At 53.2% G+C, this 13,788-nt stretch overlaps 5 protein-coding genes across 5 annotated transcripts; 3 read left to right on the top strand and 2 right to left on the bottom strand.

The window, feature by feature from the left end:
- Positions 1-15: 15 nt before the first annotated feature.
- On the bottom strand, positions 16-1,979 carry SEPMUDRAFT_150108 (galactokinase). The gene is made up of 2 exons (XM_016905968.1): positions 1,705-1,979; positions 16-1,584 (listed from the first exon to the last, which is right to left on the bottom strand). Exons 1-2 carry the CDS (start codon positions 1,885-1,887, stop codon positions 178-180), a joined length of 1,590 nt encoding a protein of 529 aa, XP_016759211.1. The 5' UTR covers positions 1,888-1,979; the 3' UTR covers positions 16-177.
- Positions 1,980-2,281: 302 nt separating this feature from the next.
- SEPMUDRAFT_126692 (glycosyltransferase family 2 protein) lies at positions 2,282-7,896 on the top strand. Its single transcript, XM_016902096.1, has 2 exons — positions 2,282-3,647; positions 3,710-7,896. The coding sequence occupies exon 2, from the start codon at positions 4,699-4,701 to the stop codon at positions 7,252-7,254; it is 2,556 nt and encodes an 851-aa protein (XP_016759212.1). The 5' UTR covers positions 2,282-3,647; positions 3,710-4,698; the 3' UTR covers positions 7,255-7,896.
- SEPMUDRAFT_109205 (uncharacterized protein) lies at positions 2,565-3,369 on the bottom strand (the record flags this gene model as incomplete). The annotated part of the gene is made up of 3 exons (XM_016900770.1): positions 2,565-2,827; positions 3,061-3,233; positions 3,269-3,369. 3 exons carry the CDS (start codon positions 3,367-3,369, stop codon positions 2,565-2,567), a joined length of 537 nt encoding a protein of 178 aa, XP_016759213.1.
- A 1,060-nt stretch (positions 7,897-8,956) lies between the features above and the next one.
- SEPMUDRAFT_150109 (uncharacterized protein) lies at positions 8,957-12,168 on the top strand. Its single transcript, XM_016905969.1, has one exon. It carries the CDS (start codon positions 9,295-9,297, stop codon positions 11,995-11,997), a length of 2,703 nt encoding a protein of 900 aa, XP_016759214.1. The 5' UTR covers positions 8,957-9,294; the 3' UTR covers positions 11,998-12,168.
- A 190-nt stretch (positions 12,169-12,358) lies between these two features.
- On the top strand, positions 12,359-13,627 carry SEPMUDRAFT_150110 (Thioesterase/thiol ester dehydrase-isomerase). Its single transcript, XM_016905970.1, has 3 exons — positions 12,359-12,546; positions 12,648-13,173; positions 13,287-13,627. The coding sequence occupies exons 1-3, from the start codon at positions 12,421-12,423 to the stop codon at positions 13,580-13,582; spliced, it is 948 nt and encodes a 315-aa protein (XP_016759215.1). The 5' UTR covers positions 12,359-12,420; the 3' UTR covers positions 13,583-13,627.
- The last annotated feature ends 161 nt before the right edge of the window (positions 13,628-13,788 follow it).

Genomic DNA, 13,788 nt, shown 5'->3' on the forward strand with positions numbered 1-13,788 from the left:
GAGTGAAACAAACATGGCCTTTGTGGTTCTGTAACAATCAGTCACTGGAAGATACATGCGAATTCACTCGTGCCCATGTGATGCATGCATGCACTTGCCTAGATACATTCAGCACGTTTTTAAAATATTAAAAAGTCCCGGAGACATCAGAAAAATATCTCTGTCTCTCTGCTTCTCTCACAACTCACTCCTTCCCTCCACCAAAAACACCGCACTCCCACTCCCTGGCTTACTGACAACAATAGCCTCCTCCAACTTCTCCTTCGTCATGTCAGGAAACTTCTTTTGATAATACTCTTGAATCCACTTCGCCTTGACAGCTTCCACCTTCTCATTCGGCACCAGATGCACTGAACATCCACCCCATCCCGCACCCGTCAAACGACTTCCATATGAGCCCGCAGATCGCGCGAGCGTGCATAGTTCATCTAACTCGGGACATGAGTTCTCAAAGATGTCTCGACAAGAATCTTGCGTCTCGTTCATGAGTTCACCCAGAGATTTGAGGAGGTCAGCGTTTTCTGCGTCGGTTTGGGGAGGTGGGGAGTTCAAGAGTTCCATGAAGGCGATGACACGACTGGCTTCGCTGAAGACGTGGAAGGCACGTTGTCGGAGCTTGAACTTCTCTGCTCGGATGGGGAATTTGGACATGTACTTCTGCTCGAGCTCTTCGATGCTGATGTCTAAGATGTCGGAGAGTTGTTCGCGGGTGTAGCCTTCTTCTTGAGGGAGATATTGGTCGACTTTGTGGATGAGATCCTGTAGCTGTTTTTTGAAGTCCTCTTTGGATGTTTGGTGATTGTCTTTGATATCTTCTTTTTCTTGAAAGTACGTGTCGTGGAAGCCTCGTAAGCTGACTCCCAGAGGACCGGAATCTGCGGGGAGACTTTGAAGACGGAAGATCTTCGACAGAACCAGAGCTGCTAATGTGACCTCGACGACGCGGAGGTTATAGCAGACTGGACCGGTGGTATGCTTGTCTGCTGCCACGAACGATTGTGCAATGACAAATGTGAGAGGCGACTTGAGCTCAGGGAATTGTACATTCCTGGCTGAAAGTTCAGGCACGAACGAGACGTATAGCGCTGAGCCTTGCAGTGGAAAGACTGAGGCGGATTGATCCATGCCCCCTGAGTTGACTCCCACTGCACGCTCTGACACGATTGCGAGCTCGACAAGCTCCTTCTTGTCCACCTTCTCCACACCGTTGGCCTTCATGACTGCCAATGCACTGGCACACACAAATGCAGCACTGCTCGACAAGCCACCCCCCGAGGGCACAGTCCCATCTGCCAAAATATCCATGCCAACACTGCACTTGAACTCTTCCGACTTCTTTCGTAGTAGTTCCGTGGCGCCAACCAAGCCAGATTTGAAGTAATTCGTCCACTCTAGCGTGGTCGAATCGATGTGTACATCTCCTGTGTCGGGGATATCAAACTCTCGCGCCTCGAACTTGTGGGAGTGTACATTGGATAGACGGATCGTGCTGGGGCCAGACTCATTCTTGTGCACAGACACAGCGAGTAAGACATCTTCTGTCACGGCCATGGGCAAGACTTCGTACAAGGAGTAATCGATATGCTATATACATACTTAGCTTTCACATTCCATGTAGACTTCCGCAGTTGCAGTTGCAGCGACTCTCTCGCTCTCTCTCCCCCTGCTTGCCGCTACAGCAGATTTATGTCCAGCAACACACACCTCGCCAATGATGTTGACTCTGCCCGGACTTCTTGACACAAAGTCTGGGCTCTTATTGTATGTCTCTTGAAAACTCTTGAGCAACGAATTCCATCTCGTACTCTGACTCTTGAGAGCATCCTCGGGGTATATGTCTGCCAGATTCTTCGTCTCGGGCACACTATCTGCTGCAGTGACAGCCATGATTGCAATGGTCGTGGGTCTCTTCGAAAGCAGTCTGATGTCGAGGGTGATGGTATGAGAGGATGCAGAACAAAATCCAAAAAGAGCTCGCAAGGCAATGTTTGGTCAGGAACGTGTCAAGTGCAAGTGAAGGTACATGTATTTGAGCAGTGTATCAGCTCCACTTCGACTAGAAGAATGCCCCCGCCCTCCACTTGCCCGCCTCCACCTTCACCTCTCCACGCCATCGGGCCGGACTCTCCACTTTCCCGATCCGGAGCACATTCACTTCACCTCACTTCATATATCGTTTATGCTTCAACCCAAAAATACGTAGCAAGGCACAGTATAACAATATTCGCAGCAGACATCTTTTTGCGCCATTACGCTTGCATCAAAGGTGCCCTCCCTATGTAGAGAATATACTCATCAGGTACCGGTATTTCTGATCCTCAGACATAAACGTCGTTACCTCGCCAACCCCCAAACTTCTCAGCCGCCAACTTCCCCCGTAATGGTAGTATTGATTGTTTTATCATCTGAAGACTCGAAAGAAATTCAAAAAGCGGACACTTTGTACGTAGAAGAAGAGGACTATTCCACCGCGTAATGTGCTGTTCTGTCGGATACTTGCGGCAGAGCCATATTCAGAGCTTATGTTGAGACAATTCGTAGCTTGATCCCAGAGTCAAATGTACCTAGTGTTCACCTAATAGCACATCCATCAGTCTTGTCAAGGTACCAAGTAAAGAAGCCTTCGGGCGAGAGGGAGGCGCGTGCCGCTGCGAGCATTGAGGGTGCCGGGTAACCACTGGATTACATGTACTTGGCGCGTCCACTGGTCGCCAGGGATATAACGCAAGCAACAGAACCGCCTGGCATGCATGTTGCATGAGGTATTCGATCACAATGTGGTCATGACTTGGCGGCCACAGGCATCTGTGGAGTTGTTCATGCCAGCCTGGAAAATGTGTAGAGCGGCGCTCAGCAGCTATACCCTGCAAGTATGCTTTGTGCTTGCTGGGTCTAACTGAGTATGATCTATGTTGTGCTGGCTGACCGATCTGAACCCCAATGTTCCTGGTGCGTGCTGCACTCCCGGGCCAACAAGAGAGCTGCGATGGCCAATGTGTGTTTGCATACGGTAGGCCCAGCTCAACTCTTAATGCAATGCTCAGAGCAACAATCACGAACCTCCTCTTGCCTCTCCATGCCATTCCCGGCCAAGCAACACGGAATCCCTGCTAAATGGAGACTCGAGGAGTCCTCCTGTCTCCGCGAGCTTGCTACATTGATTATGCTCGAGGATGTGGTTGCTGAGTCTAATGGCTGGAGGAATAGGGTATCGAGCTAGTCGGCGCTGCCAGCTGTTAGGTGAGGCCATGGCCGTTAAAGCACTTACGCTTCTTGTCGATGATCAGGCTGCGGGTCAAGTGCCGCCTGAGCGAACAGAAGCTCGTTATGGCGCAGTTCGGAGGCAGCGCCGTAGTTAAGCTCGCACATAGCGAGCCGGTGTAGTAGTGGGCCTTGCTCTGTAGCGATGGCTGTTGTCGGTGATGGTCTTTCTGAAGGCTTTGGAGCCAGCTAATAAATGAGCCCCCCTCACGAACAGTCTTCTCCCGATCGAGTGAACGCTGTATACACCCGCCTGCCTCACACCGACCAATGGCAACTAGGGACCTTCTGCTTTCAGGGTGGTGGCCGAGTCCTCGATCGTGCGGAGGAGCGGACGGGCAGTGTGACGGGCACAAGGCTGCTCGAGGCGGGTTTGCAAACACTCTGTGGGCGCTCTTATGGTTAGTGCTAGTATCAAGGTACTGAGTACTCTGTTGCATGCGTACCTAGGAGTTGGCGCTGAGTGATGGCTCTCGCTGTCTGCTGCTGAGTGCATACCGTGGCCTCGCTCGGGTGTTGTTCCCTCCTCGAGTCGGGCCCAGTGACCATTGGTACTCGATGGCTCCGGCGGCCGCAGAGCTGTCGTTGCTTTGCTAGATCCCCAGTGTCGTGAAGTACAGCCGCAGTGCTGATCCGCGTCGTCCAGCACGTCGACAAGAGTCCTGACAGGACGCGCAGACCAGGCTCTAGGGCGACCTCTAGCGCGTCTTCCAGGCAGGGGCGTGCCGGACAAGCTTCACTTGAAGCGGGAGGCGCGAGTCTCCAATGCCATTCATCGCCCCTAGTCTCTTCACCACGAGATCGATCAACGTCGCGCTGGAGTAGCTTTGCTGGATGGTTCTCGTGCTGTGCAATGTGTCCCTCGCCCCCTGAAGCTGCGCAGTTTTCCACGCATACTGTGATAATGCTGGAGTGATCGCGCGCTCCGTTGTTTAGACGTGTCTTGGCACGTGCACCACGTAGAGCTGTGAAGCACCCAGCTTGAATTCGACAGTAGTCACCTCACAGTCCTCCCTCGCACAACCGATATCTCGCACTCCTCTGACCACCAACTGTCTCGCACTGACAGCAACCTCAACCCCTTGACAGCAACCTCCGCCACTTGACAACCTTCGACAAGACCATTGTCCTGCACCAGCATCCCCCTTTGTACTTGCCCACTCGCTCGACAGCGACTTCAAAGCAGCCGCCGGCGCTCTTCGTTCTACTTCAACTTCTTCGCGTGGCATTGTCGTACCGACAACATCACCTCGAGGAGGTACTGACGAGCCACCGACGGCCCCTTCATAACCACCTAATCACCAACTGCTGCTGTCCAACAGCGGTACCGCCGCATAGGTCGATCCGTCTTCCAGCGCGGGACTCTTGCTGCACGGCTTTTGCCTGCTCCAATTGTGTTCGTGCAAAGCTCGACAACCATACTCAATACCAAGACGCATGGCCCAGCCCGTCCTTCACTTGGAAGCACACATTGGACAGGCAGCGCGCATTGTCAACGATACCGCTGTCCATCAAACCTGCGACAGCGCGGCCCCCTTCAGCAAAACTGACCACGACAACACCATCGACTTCAATTCTGCCATTGACACTGCCACGCATCTCTCATCTAGTACCCCTTGCCTACGCATCAGCAGCGCAGCAACACAAACCATCAGCATGGCGCCGACAGCCATGTTCATCCCTGAGCGCACCGCCCACACCGCCCACACCAACCTGACCGACCAGGAAGTCATTGACTATGGCGCGCTCACCAACAAAGTCTTCCTCACGGTGTTCCTCCTCACGTTCTCCTTCCGCTACATTCGCACCGTCGTCGCCATCGGCACCTGGGTGTTCTGGAAGCGCGTCAAGCTTGCCTCAAGTCCATGGGCTTGCAGCGGTCAGGATGCTAGCATCATCATCCCGACCACCTTGAAAAAACCATCGGAGCTTGCGGACTGCATTCAACGCATGCTCGACTGCAACCCATCGGAGATCTTTGTCGTCACCTCGAACGATACGGCGCCGCTTGCGCGCAACATGTGCTATGAGAACGGCTTCCACGACAGCAAGGTGCATGTCATCGGCGTCGGAGAACTCAACAAGCGGCACCAGATTCTTCGTGCTCTGCCCTGCATCAAGAGTAGATTCACGATCCTCGCTGACGACGACGTTTTCTGGCCAAACTCAATGTATCTTCAGTACTTGCTCGCCGTCTTCGACGACCCCTGTGTCGGCGCTGGTGGTACTCGCCAGCGTGTCGTCCGCAACAACCGTCCTGGTATCGTGAACATGCTCGGCATCAACTACCTAGAGCGCCGCGTCTGGAACAACTGTGCGAGCAACGCCATCGATGGCTCCATTTCCACCCTTTCCGGTCGGACCGCCGCATACCGGACCGACATCTTGAAAGACCCCGAATTCTACGAGTATTTCGTCAATGATGAATGGCGCGGCAAGCCGCTCAACTCCGACGATGACAAGTGTTTGACTCGCTACGTCTACAAGAAGAATTGGAAGATCAAGATTCAGTCAGACAGCCGTGCCATCCTCGAGACCACGGTTGAGCCAGACATGAAGGGATACAATGCCCAGTGCCTTCGTTGGGCAAGAGCCCACTGGCGTGGTAACTTCACCGTAATGGAGAATGAGACGTACTGGTACTCCCTCAAGATGTGGTGGGGACTGTATGTCATCTACATCAGCCAATTCCAGACCCCAGCCGTACTCTGCGAGTCAATCCTGGCCATGCTCCTTTACGCCGCTGTTGGTGGTCCGTCGGTCTCCCAGAATTTCTGGATCGCGCTCGGCTGCTGGATCTTCATGGCAAAGAACCTGAAGATGATTCCGCACTACTGCCGTCACCCACAGGACATGATTTTCATCCCGGTATTGATGATCTTCTCCTACTATCACGGAATGCTCAACATCTATGCTGCTTGCACCATGACCAATACCCATTGGGGAAACAAGTCGCTGGCCATAGATGATCACCCAAAGCCAGATGCAGAGCGCCGACGCACCATCAAGTTGGTCATATCAGTAAGATCCTCAGCTCAAACCCGTTTCCTCTCATTGCTAATCGATTCCCAGCAGGCTGCAAGCTTTCTTGACGGTCCTATCGGAACCGTGACCCGTGCAGAGCTTGAGGCTGACACTGGTATGAGCTGCCTCGTCCATGATTGTTTCGAGAGGGGCTGTGTTCGATGGGCCGAATCTGACGCATCTGCCTCGTCCGAAGGCTCCAGCGACCCTCCTTCAGCATCCGGCGAGTCGTCTCTCGACTCGTCTTCGCCCACTTCTTCTGACCTCGCTACAGAGCGCACACCGCTGCTAGCCCCCCCACCAACCCCAGCTGAGGTCAGTGCCATCTTGCCAGGTCCCAGCAGCACCACGCGCGGAATCTCGCCAGCTGCAGTGGCTGCTTTTCGTCGTGCCCACATGCGCCGACTTTCCGGTCGTCTCCGTGCCGGCGGTCACCCAGCGGTTGTCGAGAATGCTCCGCGTCTTGGTCGTCGCCGTGATCGATATCCGCACGGCTTCGAGTTCAATTTGGCAGCTGTCGAAACGAGAGGCAATTTGGACCCTGTCCTTGCCACCGAACGCAACCAAGATGGGGCAGTCGTGCTGGCAGGTGATCCTTACATCTACGATGGCGTCAACACCACTGTAGATGGTAATATCGGCGCCGCCACCCCGGCAGAGATCCGCCGGGCATTTGCAAGCCCATTCGGTTTTCCGGGATTTGGAGGACATCGAACCTACACTGCCGTGCGGGAGTCGTTTGATGTTATACCTCCCGGTTCCGGTGGCCAGCGGGTTCGTCGTCGATCCTCCACCGAAACCATCGATACGTCGGTCACTGTCGACCACGAGGAGACTCTCCGCATGCCCACTCGCCGTTCTGCCGGCCTGCCTTTTGGCCATCAATCGTCGCCCGCCACGGTCGATACTTGTTCCACTGTCGACTATGAGGAGGCCGAGGGTGGCGCGTCTACTCCCGACACAGATTGAGCGACTTCTTCTTCTCTCCGTACACGAGCTGTGCAGCAATCCGGTTGCTTCTTCGAGCGACTGGAGTCGGGTCCGCTTGCATTGCACTGAGCGATTCGAGCATGGTGTTCTGGCGCGACTTGTGCTTTCACTGCGCAACTACGAACATGGTCCGGCGTGACCTGCGCTTTCACTGGGCGACTGCGAGCATGGAGGTCCGGCGTGGCCACTGAATATTCCCCTGTACTACTATTCGAGCATGATTGATCGTGGCTTATGGCGTTTGTCACTGAAACACAGAACAGAAAACAGAAAAAAGGAGACAGAAGATTAGAGAACAGAACACACGAAGAGACAGGACTTACAACGCTCGTGCACCAGGCTTATGCAGAAGCCGTGCAGTCACACACTCGTTTGCACAGAAGGCGCCTCATGGATGAGGTGAGTACACATGAATATGGCCTCGAGGAAGAGGCAGATTGCTCAATGCGTTACGGCCGCAAGGTCCGCAGGTTGGCGCCCGGGGCCTGGTGTCCTCGGGCAAGATGTAACATAGCAGCACAATGAAAAAAGAGGATTTAAACCCCTCAATATGTATCTCCGTTCCCCGTTGCTCTCCCAAGTGAAGTGTTTGTAGGGCGAGGAAGAGGCAGAGAAGAGGCAGAGACGAGGCAGAGAAGAAGAGGCAGAGAAGAAGAGACAGAGAAGAAGCAGAAAAGAGGCAGAAAGGAGGATGAGAATGAGAATGAAAATGAGGATGGGATGCAGGGCAGGCCAGGGGTGAGTTGGCTGTGAGACTTGGCTTCCCCGCGGACTCGGCTCGCATGCACGTGATGCTTATGAGAACCAACGGTAAAGCACTCCCACACTACTGGACCCACAGTCTCCCAGCCAGGAGCCTCGCCTCGCCTTTCTCATACTACCGGGCACAAGTCCGGAAGCCAAAATTTCATCTGGCTGCTTTTCCGCACGCTCCATGTCTCTTTGCACAGACTCACCCTCTGTCTCCGTTCTCACCGCCATGTTACTTACGTAGGATCGTCTGCGGCAATGCTTGCGCTATACCTGTGCCTCTATGCAAGGCGAAGCGGATCAGATCACAGATCAAGAGTGGCCGACTGACTACTAGGTACGGTGCACTCGGCTGCCGCTTGTGCCGCCGACTTGCCGAGCCAGAACAGATGCAATCAATGGTTGTCAAAACGTTCGTTGCCTACCCTAGGTTTGGTTCCCTCCCACGCCCCAAAATCCTGCGTCCGGGGGGTCAAAAGGTTGCAGAGGGGCAGCTGGTACAGTGACAGGCATCATCAGATCGGCATGAGAGGATAGCCCGGAGAGGACAGGAGAGGACAGGAGAGGATAGGATAGGAGAGAGAGAGAACAGGAGAGAGAACAGCAGCAGACAGGACCGGGCAGAATAGAAAAGGAACTATGGGAACAAAAAAAAAGCAGGACGGGAGAGACGTCCGATGAGACACGGCTCTGCTAGAGAGTATTGAAGTTAGTGCACTGTAAGGAGCCGCAATACTTGGTTACCTGTACTTGGTACCGATGACAGACGCCGCAATAACGACGTAGTCAGACGACATTACATTATTGACAGTGGCCAGAGCGTCGCATACGGTATTCTCAGAATCTCAGGTAATCAATCCCTTTCTGAAGGAACACACACCGATCGGGCCACTGTCGCCATTCGCTTGCTGATCGTTGCAAAAGACACAGGCAAAAGTGCGACTCTCCTCAGGCTGCACATCGGCATGCTGCAGGCGTCACGACGTTTGCTAAACAACCAACCCAAACCTTCACGGGTAACACCGCCGCCTCAATCGCTACCACTACTGCCAAAAAGGCAAGTCTGCTACCTGCTCAACCAGAAAAAATATCGACTCCCTCATCACACATCCATCCAGTCCCACGAAGGATGGTATATCTGACCAGACAGCGGAAAACCTACTGCCTCATCTGGATCAATCACGCGAGATTCCGACTGTGATTTCCACTACGCACCACAAGGCTGCTTCGGAGGGCGGGTACACACCGCATGTGACAGGGAGCATTGATATGCGTGGCGACGGCATGGCGAGCACGCGGAACAGTATCATAGTGTTGCACTACCTGGCCCCGGCCGCGACCACGGCATACTTCGCTCTGGCAAAGACACTGGCCGCATGTCTGCTACAAGAACCCTCCAAACGTGCCGGACGGAGATCTCGACGATGGCCCGCCATCATACTGCAGTCTGTCGTGGTGGCGACAGTCATCGCTGAGGGCATATCAGCAGTGCTGCACGCGGTGCGGAGACCAGGATGGGCAGCATCACAAGACTATGTTGTTTATCTGGTACTCCTCTTCGTATTGCATGGGTCCATTGCAGTCGGCATTGCAGAGAACGCAACACCACTATGGCATCCATATGTTGGTTCATGGCTTGTCGCTGGTGGATTCGAAATACCACTTTTCGTTCTTCAGGCGGCCGTGGATCACGGAAAAGACGGCGGCTTTTCGCAACTGCGCATGATCGCATGCCTGGTGCGCGCTGCCAGTCTGGTCTCTCTGTCATTAGCCATGGCGTGGATTGCGCTCAAGGATCGCGACCCAGGTATCAGGCTGGACGACGAGAGTGAGGCTCTTCTTGCTGAACATGGGGCGCACGGCATACTGTACGCCAATGGCGCCGCCAATAGCGGGAATGGCACGAATGGCAATGCGAAGGTGGCGTCCACACCCAGTCTTTTTGACGCCACTGAGAATGAGACTGCAACAGAAGAGGTCAACGACGACGCCGAATTTGACTCAGAGACAGACATCCCGGACGCCGACAAAGAGCTCAAAGCCCAGCAGAAAAAGCGGCTCAAAGAGTCCGGAAGCTGGCTGAAGTATCTCGCCGATTTCAAGATCTTCTTCTGGATCCTGTTGCCACGCAAAGACCGTGTTGTTCAAGCATGCTACTTCGCGATCGGCTTCGTGATCCTTGCTGAGCGCGCTCTTGTGATTCTTGTACCACGGCAACTCGGTATTATCACCAATGAACTGGCCAAAGATGCCGGCACAGGGGTCGTCCCATGGCGAGCTATTGGCACCTGGATGCTGCTGGCCGCATTCCAATCCTCTGCCGGGCTACAGCTCGCCAAATCTATCGTGCAGATGCCTGTGCAGCAGTATGGCTTCAAGGCGTTGTCCACCACTGCCTTCAAACACATCATGTGCTTGTCCATGGACTTTCACAACGAGAAGAACTCGGGCGAGCTCATTCGAGCGATTGATCAAGGGACCAACCTCCAGGACTTGATCGACTTCTTCCTGTTCGAAATCATACCCATGTTCTTCGATCTGATACTGGCCTTTTGGTATGTCACACATCTCTTTGATATCTACATGGGTATCATCCTCATTGCGATTGGATTCCTATACATCTGGATTGGTGCAAAGGTCACGAGCTGGAGCATTAAGCGGCGACGCGACTACAATACTGCCTGGCGGAACGAGAGCAAGGTTCAGAATGAAGCCATCAATAATTGGCAGACCGTCTCGCACTTTAATAGGAGTGAGTACGAGACTCGCCGATATACCGACACCGTAGAGAGCTACATCCTCGCACTCTGGCGGTATTGGCTGGCATATTACTGCGGAGCTGCAGCACAGTCTGCAACTCTGCTCACTGGACGTCTGGCTGCCGTAGCTCTCGCCGCGTATCGTGTCTCGCAGGGATCTGCACCAGTTGGAAATTTCATCACACTGGTGACCTATTGGCGCTCGATCGAGCTTCCACTCATGAGTGTATCTTACTCGATCCGTAAGGTCTCTTCCATGGTGATTGACTCGGAGCGCCTCTTGCAGCTACTCAAAACGGAGCCGACAGTGGTAGACAAGCCTGATGCGAAGAACCTGGATGTCCGTTCAGGTGAAGTCCGCTTCGATCACGTCGACTTCTTCTACGACAAGCGAAAGCAAACGCTCAAGGATGTCAACTTCACGGTCAAGCCTGGCAAGACGGTCGCAATCTGTGGTGAGACTGGGGGCGGCAAATCGACCATTTTGAAGCTCCTGTACCGATACTACGATGTCAATGGCGGCGCCATCCGAATTGATGGGCAAGACCTTCGAGATGTGACACTGGACAGTCTACGCGACGCTTTCGGCATGGTGCCGCAAGATCCATCTCTCTTCAACGTGTCCATCATGGACAACGTCCGCTATGCTCGCCTAGACGCCACCGATGCAGAAGTCAAGGAAGCTTGTAAAGCTGCCGCCATTCACGACAAAATCGAGACATTTCCCGATGGCTACAAGGCCATGGTAGGCGAGCGCGGCGTCAAGCTTTCAGGTGGTGAGCTTCAGCGTGTAGCCATTGCACGAGCTATCCTGCGTCAGCCCAAGATTGTGCTCCTGGACGAAGCCACGAGCATGATTGATGCTGAGACCGAAGCGGTGATTCAGAGCGCTTTCAAGCGTCTGACCGCTGGCCGAACGACATTCATTGTCGCACATCGGCTGTCGACCATTCAGCACGCTGATCTGATTCTGGTCATTCACGACGGCAAGATTGTGGAGTCTGGTACACACGAGGAGCTCTTCGAGCAAAAGGGCAAGTATGTTGCTCTATGGTCGAAGCAATTGAGCAGAAGTGTTCAGGATGTAGAGAAGAAGATTGAGGCTGTAAAAGCAGATCAGGCATTGATTGACCTCGATCAAGCTTCTACCATAGGTGTAGAGACCTCTGAAAGCAGCAGCAGCAAGAGTGATTCGCCTGAGCGCCAGCAATGATGCCAGTGAAATGGAAAAAGTCGCGTTTTGCTAAAAGGAGGCGGTTGTCTTGCGCGATACGCTGGAGCTGCGTCGTGCGCGGACAGCAATTGATCATTTGCAGACAGATTGCAAGGTAATCAGCTATGGAGAAGTGCAGCATAGCGTAATCACAATGACTTTCCAGATGAGATTCTGTAATATGATGACCAAGAAATGCCGTGTTCAAGTGCAGTCGGTTTAGTTTTAGTGGTAATTGAGGCACATATTCGGGTCTTGCTTGACAGCCGAGGTCTTCACATGTAAAGAGCTATAGCTAAGCCCGGCAACGCCAGCTCGAGTATTTGAGGACTACTATCCATATCACTCGAGTCTTTCCCATATTACCATCAACACAATAACATACCTCTATTATACATTTCTTCACTACCTACCTGACCAAATATGGGCGAATCAAACCCAGGAGCCGGCCACGAGAGTGCCCCCGTGGAAGTATCATGGCTGAAGCGTGACGTCCTCCTCTTCGCAGCCAGCATTGGAGCCACCGCCGATGAGCTTCACTTTCTCTACGTACGTCCCATTCACTCCAGTCCCGTCCCCTCCCATCCATCATCACAGCCTGATGCCTCACCCACCGCATTCAATCCCATCTGATTCGAGAATAATCACAGGAACTCCACCCCAACTTCGCCGTCTTCCCAACCTACCCCATCATCCTCCCCTTCAAGCAATCCACGCAAGAAGTCATCGACTTCTACGCCGCACAACATGACTCTCGCCCCTCCATCCCCAACGTGCCCCAACTCGACAGCACACGCGTCCTCGACGGCGAACGCAAAATGATCTTCTACAAGCCCCTCCCCACCAGCTCCGCCGGCAGAAAGTTTCTCTCGAAAAATAAAGTCATTGGTGTCTATGATAAAGGGAAACCTGGGACTGTATTGGAAACTCAAACGGATATTGTTGATGCTGAGACTAATGAGGTCTATGTGAGTGCGATTGGGAGTGCGTTTTTTGTCGGGCAGGGAGGTTGGGGTGGGCCGAAGGGTCCTAAGACGAAGAATTTTCCTCCTCCTGAGGGCAAGGCGCCGGATGTGGTGTGGGAGAATCAGACGAGTGAGGAGACGGCGGTGTTGTATCGGTTGAATGGAGATTATAATCCTTTGCATATTGATCCGACGCCGGGCAAGAAGATGGGTGAGTCGTATTTGTTTTTTTCTTTTCTATTTTCTTTCTTCTTTGATGATGACGATGGGGAGAGATCTGAGGTAGAGAGAGGGATTCATGCTAACTACCTTAACCCCCACTAGGCTTCGGTGGTGTCATCATTCATGGACTCTACTCGTGGAACACAAGCGCTCATGCCCTCGTCAAGTTGATCGGAGGCGGAGATCCTGCGAGTATCAAAGAATATGGAGCACGATTCGCTTCGCCTGTCAAGCCCGGTGATATCACTGTCACGGAGATTTGGAGAACGGGAGATAAAGATGGCGAGGGTTGGGAAGAGATCCGATTCCAGGTCAAGGTCAAGCAGACGGGTAAGGTGTGCTTGAGTAATGGACGGGCGAAGATGAAGGCGAAGGATGTTGGTGGTAGTAAGCTGTAGAGATATATATCTCTTTCTTTTATTAGCTCGTGGATGCATTTGATGAAGTCACTCTTTCTTTCTTTTCTCTCTCAATTCCTTTCCTTTGCTATGGGACTACTATAGTATGTTTATCTCATCAGGTATAAACACCTATCCCCCCAAAAAACGCGTCTCTCGCGAGCCCACATGAGTCCGTGCGTGCGTGGCAGTGATTAGAGTAGGTA

The sequence above is a fragment of the Sphaerulina musiva genome (assembly GCF_000320565.1).
Source record: "Sphaerulina musiva SO2202 unplaced genomic scaffold SEPMUscaffold_7, whole genome shotgun sequence".
Taxonomy (NCBI): Eukaryota; Fungi; Ascomycota; class Dothideomycetes; order Mycosphaerellales; family Mycosphaerellaceae; genus Sphaerulina; species Sphaerulina musiva.

Bases quoted from the DNA above. Each gene is read 5' to 3' on its own strand.
- SEPMUDRAFT_126692 (XM_016902096.1), top strand. From the start codon at position 4,699: ATGGCCCAGCCCGTCCTTCACTTGGAAGCACACATTGGACAGGCAGCG.
- SEPMUDRAFT_150108 (XM_016905968.1), bottom strand. From the start codon at position 1,887: ATGGCTGTCACTGCAGCAGATAGTGTGCCCGAGACGAAGAATCTGGCA. The intron at 1,585-1,704 runs GTGTGTGTTGCT...GTATGTATATAG, and splicing joins GAGTCAACATCATTGGCGAG to CATATCGATTACTCCTTGTA.
- SEPMUDRAFT_150110 (XM_016905970.1), top strand. From the start codon at position 12,421: ATGGGCGAATCAAACCCAGGAGCCGGCCACGAGAGTGCCCCCGTGGAA. The intron at 12,547-12,647 runs GTACGTCCCATT...GAATAATCACAG, and splicing joins ATGAGCTTCACTTTCTCTAC to GAACTCCACCCCAACTTCGC. The intron at 13,174-13,286 runs GTGAGTCGTATT...AACCCCCACTAG, and splicing joins GACGCCGGGCAAGAAGATGG to GCTTCGGTGGTGTCATCATT.
- SEPMUDRAFT_150109 (XM_016905969.1), top strand. From the start codon at position 9,295: ATGCGTGGCGACGGCATGGCGAGCACGCGGAACAGTATCATAGTGTTG.